Genomic DNA, 16,111 nt, shown 5'->3' on the forward strand with positions numbered 1-16,111 from the left:
AGAGGCCGGAGTTGGTCGTCAGTGAGAGGAGGAATGGTAGAAGCACAGACTTTTCCCTTTAGGATTCAGACACAAACTCTACCACACGTTGCGAACAACGTTCCCTGAATCCTGGACAAGTTGGGTCATCTGGGGTTTTTTTTTTATTTTTTATTTTATTTTTTTTTAAAGGGAAAGTCTTAATTGTCATGTGGGTTTATGAAGTGATCAGCTGCAGCGTTGCCTGTGTGTGGATCACTGATGTGAACAAAACAAGCGCAGGGCTGCACGCTCCCAAAAAAAAAGCATCTTTGAGACTTTTCATCCAATGAGAGTGAAAGGAGCGAAGATGAGCTCAGAGAAGATAAAAAAGAAAAAAGGATGATTTTGGAAGAAGAAGAAGAAGAAGAAGAAGAAGAAGAGCCCAGATCAAGCTCAGTGTCGACTGAAAGGTTCTTGAGATTAACTGAACCAAGACAGTCAGACTAGGTAAAGATAAACTTAAAAAAGAACAAGGAGGTAGAGGAAGTCTTCGTCGCCAACCCCAAAATATTAGCTAGCTCACACTCAAAGAATCAAGGCATCCTTTTCTGAACAACTGTTTAACACATGCGATGAAGAGCTGTTGGAAAAACGAGTCCAAATGGAGACAAAAGGGATTAACATCCATCTCGCACGTGTGATGAAGCTGGAAGACTCTGTGGAATTATGAATCACATCAGCTGTTATTTTTTTGTTTATATTGGGTTTTCTTTTTTTTTTTTTTTTTTTTTTTTTTTTTTTTACTGTTTAAACAAGACTAAAGCCACGGCTGGTGCCTGACTAGTCAAAGCATGTCGTGTTTTAGCTGAATCACAAGCTGCATGGAAATGTCAAGGAAATCACACACAGTACTCGGAGGGTTCAGCGCATTCCAGGAGCCAACGAGTGAAGCTGAGGTTGAGAGACATATGGAAAAAGAGAGAGAGAGAGAGAGAGAGAGAGAGATAGAGAGAGAGAGAGAGAGAGAGAGAGAGACCTGTAAAATATTGCACTCAAAGCTACACAGTTATCCCGGCAGCACAGTGTCACCTGCGACTGCCACCTCTCTCTCTCTCTCTCTCTCTCTCTCTCTCTCTCTCTCTCCGTTCCCGTCTCCATGGTGTCTGATTCCAGTGGAAAGTATGGGATCCGCGTTGTCAGGGGCAACACAAACAAAAACCGACAGGTATTCCAATAAATCTCTAGTTGGCTGATTTTTATAACATTGCGTCCGCTCCTGCTTCAGCCCCCACACTGTCAAAAAGAAAGTATGCCTTCAGCTTGCAGTTCAAACGTAGCTGAGGACGACGGCGACAGGAATTCTCTCAGAAGTCCTTTAGTTTATCCAGTATAAATAACATGACAGACACGTTAGCACAATGACATCAACCCAGAAGAATCCAAGAGTTAGGAAATATTCAGTCATCCTGAAATACAAAAATAAAACATCTTTGACTTTTTTTTTTGTTTTTTTTTTTTGTTCTTTTTGTCTGTCTTTTTCTTTTACAGAAGTGAAGTCTTTAAGGTGATTCTTTTAAGACAAGAAGCTTGAGATTTTCAGTTACAGTTTGTTTTTTTTGTTTTTTTCCTCCCCCTCGAAGGAAAATTAGTGCTGTCCCATTGGTCCCATCAGTTCCTCTTGGGGTTGGGTTTTAATCGCCGAGCCCTTCGTGTCCGCTTAGTTACTGTGGTGAAACGAAACTCCTCCAGCGGGTCCACCCTGCCCTTTGGCTGCCGCTTCATGAAGTGGACTTCCTGTTGCCTCTGCGTGGTCCGCGAGCCTTTCTTGGGCCGCCCCTTCCGGTTGAAGCCGAGGTACCATCCTTTGTACTTGGCCGACACGAGAGCTGTGTAGTTGTTCTCCAGGAATTCCTCGACAAAGACGCACTCCTGCTTCCTTCCATCGGGCTGAAAGGAGGAAAATAAATTAGGACATTAATTAATTATTAACATAGCAGCACGGCCTCTTGTGTAACTAACAGTCGGGCTTGTTTCCATTGCGTCAGGGCATTGTGGCTCAGAACGGTTCGCTTCTATGACGGCGTTTTTGCATGTGTAAAATGAGCAGCTCGTTACATGATGTTACGTGATGTTATAATGAGAATATATCATGGAGAGGTTAGCTATAAGATACATTTAGGCAAGTAAAATGTCATTGAAGGATAAGGTTAGCGTAGCTTGTTTTCACTCACAGTAGAAAAGATTAAACCTAAGGTAAACAAAACCTGTTAAATGTAAAAACCTTTACATGCAAAAAACTGTTTCACATTTTGGGTAATACGCGTATTTGCTTCCCAAGTTCCATATCAGTCCCATTTCTGTAGGCTAAATGTTTAGCTAATGCTAGGACCTGGTTAGCTGAGGAAACAGGTAGCCTCGCGCACACCCAGGTTGTAGCTTTTCATGAAGGTTATGTGCTGGACTACTTCTTTACCAAGAGCCGTGACTTCTTGGAGTCACCGTTAGTTGCCTGGCAACACAGCAGGAAGTCAGGAAGGTTTTTGACCTTTGGGCAGAGCCAGGCTAGCCGTTTCCCACAGCTCCCAGTCCTTTGGCTAAGCTAAGTACTTCCTGACTGTATAGCTTCATAATCGGTAGATAAACACTTTGCAGATAAAGGAGTGGCATCAATCTTCTCATTTAACTCTTAGCAAGAAGATGAATAAGTGTGTTTCCCAAAATGTCGACCTATTGCTTTAAGATATAAAACTATATATTCAATAAGATGTGGCTTCATATTTTTTTGAAAATATGCTGGTGTGGATTTAATTAATTGTTCATGAGATATTAAAGTGATTTACATATTCACATCAAGCACTGATGGATTCTGTTACTGTGCGGTACTGATACATGTCACGGCACACAGTGGCTGTCGCGCAATGGAAAAACCTTGGATATATTCTAAACTAAAAGTCTGAAAATATGGTTCTTTATTAGGATTACACCTCACTGTCAACGGCTTTCATGGAGACTTTTTAGACAGTTTGTGGATTATCCAGACTAACCAGATATTGTTTCTGTAGAAAAACAAATTGGGGTGCCGAAGAAAAATAATATCAATAATGTGAAAAGACCCTTTCAAAAGTCTTGATATCAACGCTGGAGAATTTAATTGCTTCTGTCTAAACTTCTGTGATTTACAGTACAACTTATTGTTATCATTATTCAAGCTGAAAGCTAAAGACATCAATAATTTAAACGTCATTTTATCCGGTTTCTTTTATAAAATAATCCTACAGTGGTTTAAAGGAGGAAGTCAAAGAGCATTTTTTAAACAAATGAGGCCCCTGCAAGTAAAACTCAAAATGCATGTTCCTAACAGATGACCATGATGAGAGAGTGAAAACTTGTGTGAATTGCTGCAGCCCCACCAACGCTGACAGCATGAGTTATTAACGCAAGAAAATCACACGTGTGCCTCACGAAGAACAGTATACGTTTTCAAATATTAACTTCTTTTCCATATCGACGCGGCCCGTCCACAGAGTCACATGCAGTCACATCCTGCGCTTGTGGCCACCTGGTGTGACTAAGTGATATAATTGCAATGGCATTCCTCCTAAGTGACCATTAGTCTCTCAATGCATTGTGGTGATTGCAGTCCGTAATTGACTGATCGAGTGTCAAAGGAGTAGGCCGATTACGTAATGGAAGAATGGCTGTGAGTTATCAAAGGGGTTTTGTTAGGGTGTACAAAAACAGCAGGAGAAAGCAGATCTGAGGCTGCGTTCAATTCAGCCTGGATTAAGAGCTGCCTTAAAAATATTCATTTTGGTATTATCGAAAATGTGCAGTTCAGTTTTGTCGCTGGAAATATTGAACTTTGACCGAAGGATTGGTCGTTTAAAAAAACCGACACTCACCCTTCCGACTATTTTGCCTTTCTCGTTCATGCAGATGTAATGTTCGCTCTCTTTTCCTTTTATTCGGATGTGGCTCCCAAAGGTTTCTGTCTCAACCACAAGAAGAGCTGGAGAGAAAAAAGAAAAGAAAAGAAAAGAAAGACTCTGTCAAGGGCATGTATAAATCTTTTTCGCTCACATAAATATGGCTTAAGGATGTCCATACATTTAAACAAAACTGAACAGAAATTCCCAACATGGTCAAGACTTAAAAAGGATGTAATCCAATTTCCAGTCCCGAGAATGATCCCTGCAAACTGGGGTATTTAAAAATCAAAGAGTAAACTCCTAGCTATTTGTGCACTAATGAAATAGTTACAGTTTGTGGTAATTAAACTAATACTTTATGAATACGTTGCCAGTTTTCTTCATATACATCACCACAAAGCTGTCAACCACCATTAGTATTAGTTGTACCGGAGATTAAATTCCCTTTAATCTCATTAAGGATTGTGGGAAATAATTTATTTTATTCATTGAAAATAAACAATTTATGAAATTCTGTAAGAAACAAAAATAGTTGAATTATGGGTCTCCAGAGCAAATAACTAAAAAGGTATATGACGTGTAATTTCACTTCACTGAAATATCACCAAAACAACAACAACAACAACAACCACCTTCACGTCATCCTGACACAGCAGTAATCCACCCCAAAGACGTATCCCGGCGGCTCTTTTTATTTTTCGATCCCCCGCCACCCCTCCCCGCCCCCCACCCTCCCGGACCCAAACGTTAACCCCTGCGAGGTCACCTTTGTCTCTGCTCGCCCCTCGACCAGCAAGGAGATCTGCCAAAACGTTTGTGGAGCGGTTATGTGCCCCTCAGGATTAGGTTTCAAGTTCCCTTTAGTCTGTGCTCACTCAATCAAAAAGTTAAGATGATCCATTTGTTTAACACACAGGGCCATTCAGTAGCACTCAAGGGAGCAGAGGAAGAATAGACGAAGGGGATGGGATGGGCTCGGGGGCAAGAAGTAACTCCCCTCCTCCTCCTCCTCCTCCTCCTCCTCCTCCCCCCACAACCCTAAAATCCAACCTTGGAAGTAGAAAACCTGTTTTAAAGGTGAAGCTGAGGAAAGAGAGAAGGTATTCCTCCTCTAGTTTCTTTGTTCATACGTCTTATTTGGGAACAGAAGAGCCACATTTCTGACTTTATCGCCGGAAAGATCTGTCTGAACCTTTTTTTTTTTTTTGTGAGGAAAAACCATCCAACAACACTGGTTTTCCCATGAAGTTAATGATATTTTAAGTGATAATTCCAGTCTGCAAATCAACTCAGGAGTCATTTGACAAAACTTTGGCCGTCTCACTCTGAGTGGGTTTCGCATAAAGACCCAAAAATTCAACCTCAGGTATGAAGCTTCGACCCAGAGCATCAGATAAAACAATATTTCCCCTCCCTGCTGTGAGTTGTCCTCTGTCCGTGACCCCGGCCAAACCCTATCTTCACTTCTCTCAGAGTAAACCACTGATGGTTTGATCTTTGACAACCAGCAGTCTGGCAGCTGCAGGCTTCGGCAAAACTTAATTAAATCCTTGAGTCATAGCTCCATTCAAACACAAACACTGAGGGGAATCACGCTGTCATCAATACCGCTAACAAGTGGCATTTAGTTTACAAAGGAGGGAATGTGGTTACTTTTATTTACAGTGTAAGCACTTCAAAACCATAATCCACATAATCCACGAATTTAAAAATCTGTAAATGTACGAACACTACACTTCGGTAATCTCTCGGAAGCTGTTTGAGTGCAGGAATCTTAGCGGACGCCCTGTGGTGATGATGAAATAACAATAATAGAGTCTGAAATATGAACAAGGATGAATTTATTTGATTAAAACACAATGCTTGAGATAATATATGTGAGTCTGTGAGTGATCATTGTCATTTTCTGTATATTAACTTTGGGTATTCTGGTATATTTTTAAATCTGACCATAGAATACTTGATCTACTTTGTACGGTGTTAATGTTCACTGCAGCCTGACTGTGGTTTTATGAAGCTCCATTTCTTCTCCTTTCGAGCCAGTGTTTTCCAATTTGTGCATCGGTGCAGTATGAACAATGTGGGGGGGCCACGGGAGCGTTTAGCGACCTGACTGCGGGGTCACCTGTGAAAAAACGTTGAAAAAAACTCCTGCTTTAATTCCAGATTGCAACTTTTATCAGTTTAAAAGCCTCTGCGGTGACCCAGCACCTGCTCCGAGTGGACAACAGGCATCGGTTACTACGGATTGTTCTGGAAAAGGATTGTTCTAGTTGAATATGCTATGCTAATACCTATGCCCCCCCCCCACTCCTCCACCTTAGCTGCACAGATATGGACTTCAAGCGATATATATTTCCTGTGGTGGTTTTTGTGGGACTTCTTCACGGAGCCACAGTGAATGAGAGTGGATTAGAACAAGGAGAGTATCTTCCTGTGCATTATTAGTGAGTGCAAAGGAGTTCACAGGTGCCAGGTACTGCAGCTGGATGGGGAGGAGGAGGAGGAGGAGGAGGAGATGGGGGACGGGAGGAGGGGCGGAGGGTAGAATTGGCAAGGCCTCATGGGAAAAATTGGATCTGCTTCCACTCAAGCTCTAACAAGCAGTGAGGAAACTTCGCCTCGGCGCATCTGTGACTGAACACACTCACTCAGAGGCATTCAAGACCAGCAATTTTAGAGCCGTGAGTCAGCTGTTATAAGCAAAATATCTGCAGGAAGGCACAACACAAATTCTTCCGCCTCGTGTTTGTGCCACTGCATCAAAGACGGCCTCAGTGACCGTCAATTTACTCATCTGCCTTTTGTTCTGATCTGAAACGGTGAACAAGTCTGCACAGAAAGTGAAGAGGTTGGCAGAGGTATGACATTGTGTCTGAAAATACTCAATTCAATGATTTAAAAAAACAAACACTTTTTGTCATCTTTATGCTTAATATCTCACAGCTGACACAGGGTATGTTCACACTGCTAGATTGTACCAAATCTCTATGGTTGCCCATCGCAAACCACTGTGTGGTGAAGCAAATTTCTCTTGCCCTTTCAAGGACAATACAATTTCACTGATTTGCATTTGCTAACATGGACAATCACAGGTTCATTACTCACAATAATACCTCATAATGCCACAGGATTGCATCCTAAATGGCCTTAAAGTAATTTCATAATCTCAAACTCAAACAGCAACAAAGGAGAATATTTTGCAGAAAGTCAAACCAACAAGTCGGTTTTGGTCCATATTAGGTATTCTGACAAAAATTCACATTGTGGGCCTATAAATCCATCAAGATGAAAAATAGACTTGCTCTGGATACCCAAACACTGTAGTAAACATCCTCTGCAAGGTCAGCAATTTCAACATGTTTTCATCCACCCCAACCAGTAGTTGGTGGCTTCCAAAAGTCACCATCCACTCCTGCCCGAGCCAAACACAGAGCATGGAAAACCACCTCCAAACAATGGGTAGTAAACAGCCCAGAGTGGCTGGAGGAGTGAGAATAAACCTCAAGAAGCATCAGAAGCTCAGCTGGTAGCTGGTGGTGATTTCTCATCCTGTTTTTAACAGACTAGCTAAAGTGTCAGGTGAGATGCACAGGAGTTCTCCCATACCATACTTGCCCCCATCATCTCCGTTGGCGTTGACTTTCTTCCCCAGGATCTGGACGTGCTTCCCCGTGGTTCTGCTGTACAGCTGGTAGATCCGGACCTGCTTCCGGCTCAGGTCGTCCGGGTTCCTGGTGTGGTTCTCGATGTAAAACCTGAAATCAGCAGAGCTCTGCTGGGACTCCTGCACGGTGGTGTGAGACAGGAGGAAGCAGAGAGAGATAGAGAGAGAGAGACAGAAGATGAAGAAACACAGAGAGAAGGAGAGACAGTGAGAGACCGTCACGACACAGGTGTTGATAGTAATGTGTGCTGCTGCTTTTATGGGCTGTGTCAAAAAAAATTGGTGCTTCAGGGGCTAAAAACTGAGACAACAACCTGGAAATTATGACTGTGGCATTTTAGTGTTTCTTTCCTCGCTTTCAACTGCCACATTTTATATGTGTTGCATTTACAAGCTCCTAGTTATCCTCCAAGATGTGTTAATGAAGTATAAATCCCACAGAACAAGTGTAAAGTCTATGGTGCAGCCTTCTGTTGCTTTCTATTGAGAGAGCAGTATACTATGTGCCCCGGGCGATATTGAGAAACCTGTGCTCCATTTCCACAAGCAAGCAAGCCACTAGCAATTATACACCTGAAGCATCCAGACCTGTTGCACTATCATCAAACAAATATCTGCCTGCAGGCGAAGCAGGGTCCATAAATTAGGAAACGCAGCAGGCGGAAGACAAGACCGAGATGGCAAGAGGCACCTTGAGCCACAAAAACACTCATGTAGAAGGAATTTTTTAGATTAAATTGTACCAATCTGCCTTTGAGAATCCACTAGCCGAATGTTTACGAGTCACCTTAGACCTGACATAAAAACCTGCGGAAATCGCCGACTCCATCGGCACGTCAGAAAAGCAACTGTGTCACCCAACATGTGGAAGAGCGAGAGGAAAGGTATACTTTCAGAAGCCCTGGAATCTCTGTTCACGCCAAGATCCCATTTCCCCAGCTGTATGGTGTGGTAATTGCACAGTAATGGCTTTTTATGTGGCTGTTCTCAGGTGGCTAATTATATACACATTACATACCCCGAGTCCTTGTTATTCTAACTCCAGTAAATTAATGACATGTAGCGAACATGATGGGAAATCTCGGCCACGGTAGAAGAAAACTTAATCTCAAAGAGGAAAAATAAACTTTTGCAAATCTGAGGGCAAATCCTGGCGAGGCTCCTGACGTGGTTCCTCTGAACAAAGTGTCAACCCTGTGAAGGACATGGTCAACGAAGGTGCGTCCTTCAGAAAACCCGAGGAATGGGTCGGACCTATGCTTTCCCTCCGAATGAGGCGGTTTTCGCCTCACAAGAAACCAAAGCTAATGACGTGTTCAAGCATCAACCTGCAAAGTTGTTGAGTCAAAAAAGTTTACTCCAAAAAAGACTTTGTCCCTCAAATGCCCAATAGACTGTCAGACACGGCATTAGGCAGCGTTTCTCAGCCACATTTGGAAGAGCCTTTGCCTTGTTATGACGTATTCGGTCCAGAAATGTGGACCTCGGAGAATCCAGCCCCTGAACTGGGACACAGCTTCTGTATCTTGACGTTTAGGAAACACGCCCCGTAATGTTACTTTTGGCACCAGGCAGTGTTGAAAATGAGAGGCCGGGTATCAAAATGCATTACCTACTGATGCAACAAATTTGCGGCGTTAACTTCAAGGCATTCACAACCTGTTGGGAACTTTAAAATGTCGACGTCTTTTCTACCTGCTTAACGGGATTTATTATTTGGGAAATCGTTTTTATGGCCAATATTTCTTGGGAACAGCAGATTATGGGTTTCTCTCATAATAATTTCTCTTTTTTCCAAGAAAAGAGGTGTCAACTTTAGCTTAACTGAAATTTTCTCCCAGAGTTCCTAGTCCAACAGGTCACATTTACTCTAACATGCAGCACAATACATTGAATACTACAGCTGACATAATATGACAACAAAATGAATCAAGGCTACAACTCTCTGGAGAACTACCGTCGCCCTCAACCGGTTCGTCAATCGTCTAAACCCAACCAGGACCGGGACTCAACCAAGACACAGACAGTTTTGCTGCACGACGAGGCACGTTCGAGTCAGATCAGGGGACTGATAGTAACCCCGTGCAATCGATGTAATTCTAGACAAGCATTTGTCATGTCCAACACACACGTCTGTGACAGATTTGTTTGCTGTCTTACACAGTCTGTGTTTAGTAGGTGTTTCATTTTAAAGCAGAGCTGTTCGCACGAGCAGCCGTCCTCCTAAAGGACTTTTTATTCAAGGAACAGGACGTTACAGTAACAGTCAAACTGTATGACAAAATGCAAATCCAAAGATGTTGCTATAAAAGAAAGAAGCTGGATTACCACTAAAAAAAAAAATACACGCCGATTTAAAATTAAACATGTGTGCACCAGCAAAGTGTTCACCCCAGACAAGACACTAGTGTGTTGAAAATAACGCATCCACTTAAAAAGTCAAACACTGGCATCATCATGTTGTCAACTCTCTCTCTCTCGAAATGAACCTCAAAGCTGACGAGCAAACACACAACAAAACATGGCCTAACTGGGCTGCTGAGGGATTTATCCCAAATCTCCCCCATCTCTAAACAAACATAAAAGTGTGTTTGGTAGACAGTTGCATTTCGCGTCGAGGGGGAAAGGCAAGCCTAAGCACATGGTTGAGGTGAACAAACCAGCGACAAAAGTTTTTTATCACGCCGTCTCCTTTCTTCAAAGACATAGCATGAAAACGGATATGGTTGAAACTTCAAAAAGTCTGGTGCTCATCTTCACCGAGGAAGCTTAGTTGTCGCCTCCATCTAAGATACACCGTTTTTATCTGCTTGACACACACACACACACACACACACACACAGACGGGGTCAGACAGACACACAAATAGGGAAAAGACGCACATGTTGGCAGTGCATTCGAAGTTAACATCCAACTGTGGTTATTCTTTTGTTTTGTTCCTTGTACAGTCACAACCTCAGAGCCATTAACTATTAACAGTGACATGGAGAGGCAACCTGACAGGAAGATAAAGGGCTATTCCTGCATTTTTATTCTTATTTTTTAGCTTGATTATTAGGTCACAATGCACTTTCTTTGTTTTACAAATGCCTTTGTCTATAATCTGACTTTTTCTGAAGCAAAATAAACACCCAAATCACAAATTATAACAAGCAAAAACTGGAAATATCATTCATCAGTCCACCTCATACTTCTGCTGGGACTATGTCTTACATGTGAGGAGTGGTCAGTCGACACTATAGCTTTGTCTGTGCCAGCTCTGTTGGAATAATCACAGCACATAGACTTATATAACATTGCATTTTCCAGTTTTTTAGGTTTGGGTTGTTTTTTTTTTTTTTTATTTCTGAGACACTTCCTTTACAATTCTGGAGAATCCTACAGATGTATTTCAGTTATTTTAGCTAACAGTTCCCTATATGTGCACTAAGTGAAAAGAGAAAGAAACAAATAGAACTGTGTAACTGATCAAATGTATTTGACACAGTTTACACAGAGTTTTATTTGCCCCAAAAGGTCAAATCCCAACTCCCCATCTTGGTATGATTCAGTGTTCTGGACAAAAAAATAAAAAATCTTTTTTGTGACCTGTTAAAGACATAATTACATAAAACTACTACAATTAAAATGTTACCAACTGTGAGATGCTGATGTGGGTAGAAACGGCTGAGAAATGATGCCTGACCAACTTTCTTTTTTACTATCGTGTTTTAACGTCTCGGATCATAACGCTGAGAAATTAATTTAAAACAACAAGCACGTGGAATATTATGATCACACACGTCATAGCAATAAAGCGATCAGATAGCTTTATGAGTGAAGGAGCGTGCTCTCCGCATCTTCTCGCTCAGTCAATTAGGTGAGTGGATGCCTGCAAATCATTACTGTTCAAAGTGAGACGCAACTAATAAAAAAAAAAAAAAAACCGAGGCAACAAGCGCCAAACGAGCCCATCTGTTCAGAGAACAACTTTTAACCCCGGGGATCAAAATATCTATTACACAATTCTGCTGTAAAATAGTGAAACTGCTACTTGAACTCCAGATTAAAAACAACAGGTTTGAATTTTCAGTTTTTTTTGTTTGTTTGTTTGATTGTGTTAATTGCAGATTTTAGGCGATTAATCCTGATGCAAAACAGCCGATACGCTTCAGATTATCGTTTTTCCAAATGCCCGAATTGTTTATTACGCTTCTTCATCACGATGTAGTGTTAGTCTGTCTTCATTGACTATTTTATACGGATCTCATTGCAATAATTAGGCTCTATTTTTATCTACTCTATCATGCCTCAGCAACGCCGCTGTAGTATTGATGCTGGGAGCTGTAGTGTCTTCAGAGTATTCAATGAGCTACGTTACATTTATAGCACTTTTTCCATTGTATATCAGTATAATTTTACTCTAATCTTCTGTCTCTTCAGTAAATCTGTTGCACTTTGTTATCACCCCTTTTATTTGTTTGATCCTTGTTTGATATTTTTCATTTATTTTGGCGTAATAAGCCTATTCTCGAAAAGTATGGACCGAGTTTGTTTTCCTTCAGAAGCCGATTTAATGTGGATTTAATTAAAACAGCTCCTTTAACTATTTTAGAGGCTATCCTGAAAATAACCTATAGCGCCCCATCATCAGCATTATTGACACTGAGAAGCTGCACAGACATGCAAACACACACATATACAGACACACATACATACACACACACAAAAAAAGGAGTTGAACGAAGGCGTAAACATACCTGTAGCTGGAAATAGAGTACCAGAAAATGTAAACACCTAAGTGGAGAGAGAAGACGAGAGAAGGGAGGAGGGGAGTGAATCACACAGGCAATTACATGAAGTATAAACGCAGCCTACCTGAATGACAGCAAAGCGCAAATATGAAGCTTTTGGCGACTTCTATTGGTAAGAATGCATGGATTTCTATGTGCAAAATGAAAACGGGGATGTGGAACACTTACAGGTATATGAACCTCGAAGGCAGCAGAGACATCTTGACTTGCAGAAATACACCTGAAATACACCTGCTTCCACAGATTTAGGGCCCCAGGAAAGGTTGGCGAAATCGCCCCCCTCTCTCTTGTCTCTCGCTTTCGCTCCTCTTGCGCGTCCTTTACGCACACACCTCCGGGGGTAAGTAGGAGATTGAATCCCAGTGTAAGGATAGATCGCCGGAGAGCAGTAGCAGAGTCACGGAGTGCAACATTAGGTGCTTCCTTGTTGGGGGTGGGGGGAGGTGGGGGGGGGGGGGGTGAATTATCCAGAAGATTATTTTTCTCAGCTCCTCGAAATCCCGCAACGTCTCCGTAAATCGGTGCCAAGCGTGCAAAGGATTCAGTGTTCGACCTCTCCAAAAAAAAAAAAAAATCTCCTCGTTTAAAAAGAATATCCTTCGAGTTTTGCACCTACAGCCTGAGCGAGCTGTCCCACAATCCCAATCCTGCTGCTCCAGAGATCACAGGCTCCTCAGCTCCGTCCGTACCTGCGGGGGATTCACACACCTTGCATGGGTCATTTTATTCTACCAAGTGCTGCGGAGGAGAAAAAAAATAACAGCGGTGGATAATAAAAACGCCCTTCCACCGAAAAAAGAAAAAGAAAAAGAAAAAACAAGTCGCTAAAAAAGTGGGCAAACAAACTTATCCAAGCATACACAAAAAAAAAAAAAAAAAAGTTGTGTTTTTGTGTGGAAATCGCAGTGGCAGCAGCGGCAGCGGATCCCTGGAGAGGCTTTTTGGGGGCTGATGATGGCGCAGCAGTGCCTGTCAGTGGTGTTTGTGCGTCTGTGGCTTGAGATTTGGGCACAGAGAGGCTTTTTTGTTGTTGGTGGGTGGAAACATGTCAGCGGTTTGCACCTGATAGGGTAATCTTGGAGAGACCATCAGCTTGGAGAGGGTTTTTTCCTCTCGGTGGGCAAAGCGCAGCGCAGAGCAGAAGTAGAACAAGGAGATGAAGAGACTTTTGCTTTGGTTTTTTTGGGGTTTTTTTTTTTGTGTTTGTTTCTTTCCAGTTGTAATTTTTCAAGTTTGGGAGAGGATTTAATTGATACGGACATGGCAACCTGATTTAAATGACCTGCATCTAATTGGATATGAACTATATTTTGTTTATTTATTCATTTATCAGTTTGATTGGACCAAGTTTTCATTTAATTTCACGTTTTACTTTTATATGATTTACAAAAGGGCCTATTTATTATTATTATTATGTTATTATAATATTATTTTTACATTGTTACCGTCAGTGACAAATAAACCGAGTTGCTGTTGTAGCTGCTACAGAAACTGCTTCCCTCTCTGTGCTTGTTAAACTGCTCCTGGTTTGTGGATTGGCCCCGGCTCTTCCAGACACCCATTCAAATGCAGGTTGTTGTCGACCTCGATTTTTTTTTTTTTTTTTTTTTTTCAATAATGTGCTATAACTTATCCCGCATTTAAATGAAAGAGAGGTGTGAATGTGTTTACGAGCGCTTCAGAGCTGGCAGCAGTAAAGTGAGCCCACATCCCTGCTGCCATTATAAAAAAAAAAAAAAGAAAAGAAAACCTTTGTGGTTCGCCTTTATTGTCCCATTAAAACTGGATCCTCGGCATTCCTGCCCCATTGATATTCAAAATGATTCAAAATGATTACATACATAACTTCCCATGTTGGGGATTTCAAAGGGCCTCCTGTGGTGAGGTGAGTGGGGAATGAGAAGAAGAGTGTTTGACTAAGAGCTGCAGCTCCTGATCAACATAAGGCAAACAGACACAAAATAAACAAAAATCAATTATATTACAGGGAAAAACATGAATTCAAGGCTTTTATTTAGTGTTTATGGTTTATAAGCACAAGCAGAAACACACAGCCTTTATCTTTCTTCTTTTTTTTTTCTGTGCGTACGAATGTGGATAAAGTGGGTTGATGTGGGTTTAAGCAGTGATTCATGGCTGCCTGCCTAACAAGAAGGCTTGATCCTGTCAACCACAGTGCGCTTTAATAATCCCTGTAACACAACTGATGTATAATGTCATTTAAAGCATGACTAATTTAGCCTTGTCTGCCTTAGGGAGGGAAATCACAGCAAAATGGAGCAAATAGTAATTATCCACAAAAGGTAATTTCTTCACAAACACAAGGCTGAGGGTGCGTTTGATCAGATGAGGCTCACATTAGCTGCTGCTCTACGCCGATTCAGATTTCTCTGGAAGTCCAAAAATAAAGGGGGCGCCTGACAGCTGATTTAAAAGAAAGCGGCACGATAAACAACAATCTCCACACCGACTGTGATGGAGCCAGCATTGTGGAGTCACTCATCGCCTCTTAAGCACATGCTTGTGACAAACTTCTCGGAGCATGGCCATAAATCCGCAACTGAGAAAGGAGAGAGCAGCGGCGGGCTTGGATGTGGCCACCTGTGAGTCACAGGGAGGAGGAAACATATCGGGGAAACAAGAGGAAGGCCCCTGTTTTCTTTCTTAGGGGACTTTTTTTTAATCATATTTTGTGTCTTAAGAGTATAGGAATTAGCAACGCCTACAAGACAATATTTTGATGAGTTTTCACAGCTGTTTGGATTACCAGTTGCTTTGGCAGCTTAAACAATCAGGAGTCGGAGGGAGAGACTTCAACGCAAAATAATATGTGACACAAAAGAAGGCAAAGTAGTCAAAACCTTTTCTGTCATAACTACACACAAAGCGATTTAACCTCAGGTCCCTGTTGGACTTGATTGGCTGTGTCTCGCGCTGTCTCTCATTAGGATCCGCTCATGTGTATCTATATCTGTCTCTGTTTCATTTTCGAAGCTGTTGAAGTTTTTCTGCACCAAAACCCGCAGGAGAAACGACCCGTGCAGCTGTTACACGCCGAGAGCGAAGTGACAGGTACATAAACAAATTCCCTCCTCTGTAGGACACGTTCCCGGCTTAAAGGATTGAGTCACACAAATTATATAAAAGAAAATATGTTTTCTAAATTATAGAGCACTGTCATCTGGCCGTGCCTTTCGTGTTTATTAGGCTCTGGGACTGGAACAACTAAAGTAGTTCCAGTGAAAACTGTTGACAGTGTGTTCTGCAGATTGTCCGGTGTAACTGTTTCTGCTGTTTAATTTTTTTAATGTAATTTTGCAATGCTTTGAGCAGCTCGGAGGAAATGCCATTTGCCTCTATTGTAATAGCGCTGGCAAAAACTCAAAATCCAAGCAACTAAAATCCAAACAATCTGCATGACAAAACAGAGTTAGAAGTGGGAATTATTTTTAGTGATTTGGGTGAATTGACCCTTTTAGGAGGGAAAGATTCTAGATGTAGGTGGCAACAATACATTTTCACAACATCAGTCGAAGGAGTTGCTGCTGCTACAAATTGCCAGCTGACACTATTCGAAAAAAGTTCAAAAATAGCCTGATAAAACAGCGAGAATTAATCAAATGCAGGCTGCCGCTGGTCGAGCAGAACAAGAGTGAGCTTTATGAATGGGGAGAGCTGTTTCAGTCCGGTTTCTGAGGCTGGGAGGAGGGTGGGGTGGGTTTGGGGTGGAGGGGGAGCCACTCAAGAGTTGGGATAAGGTT

General features: G+C 41.9%; 1 protein-coding gene across 1 annotated transcript; it reads right to left on the reverse strand.

The window, feature by feature from the left end:
* Positions 1-726: 726 nt before the first annotated feature.
* fgf24 (fibroblast growth factor 24) lies at positions 727-13,713 on the reverse strand. The gene is made up of 5 exons (XM_056382111.1): positions 12,519-13,713; positions 12,297-12,333; positions 7,500-7,677; positions 3,864-3,970; positions 727-1,908 (listed from the first exon to the last, which is right to left on the reverse strand). The coding sequence occupies exons 1-5, from the start codon at positions 12,548-12,550 to the stop codon at positions 1,630-1,632; spliced, it is 633 nt and encodes a 210-aa protein (XP_056238086.1). The 5' UTR covers positions 12,551-13,713; the 3' UTR covers positions 727-1,629.
* Positions 13,714-16,111: the final 2,398 nt, after the last annotated feature.

This window comes from Seriola aureovittata, chromosome 8 (assembly GCF_021018895.1).
Source record: "Seriola aureovittata isolate HTS-2021-v1 ecotype China chromosome 8, ASM2101889v1, whole genome shotgun sequence".
NCBI lineage: Eukaryota > Metazoa > Chordata > Actinopteri > Carangiformes > Carangidae > Seriola > Seriola aureovittata.

Excerpts from the sequence above, each read along its gene's own strand:
- fgf24 (XM_056382111.1), bottom strand. The coding sequence starts at position 12,550 with ATGTCTCTGCTGCCTTCGAGGTTCATATACCT. Across the intron at positions 3,971-7,499 it reads AGATGATGGGGGCAAGTATG|CTCTTCTTGTGGTTGAGACA; the intron begins GTATGGGAGAAC and ends TTTTCTCTCCAG. Across the intron at positions 1,909-3,863 it reads AAGGCAAAATAGTCGGAAGG|CCCGATGGAAGGAAGCAGGA; the intron begins GTGAGTGTCGGT and ends TCCTCCTTTCAG.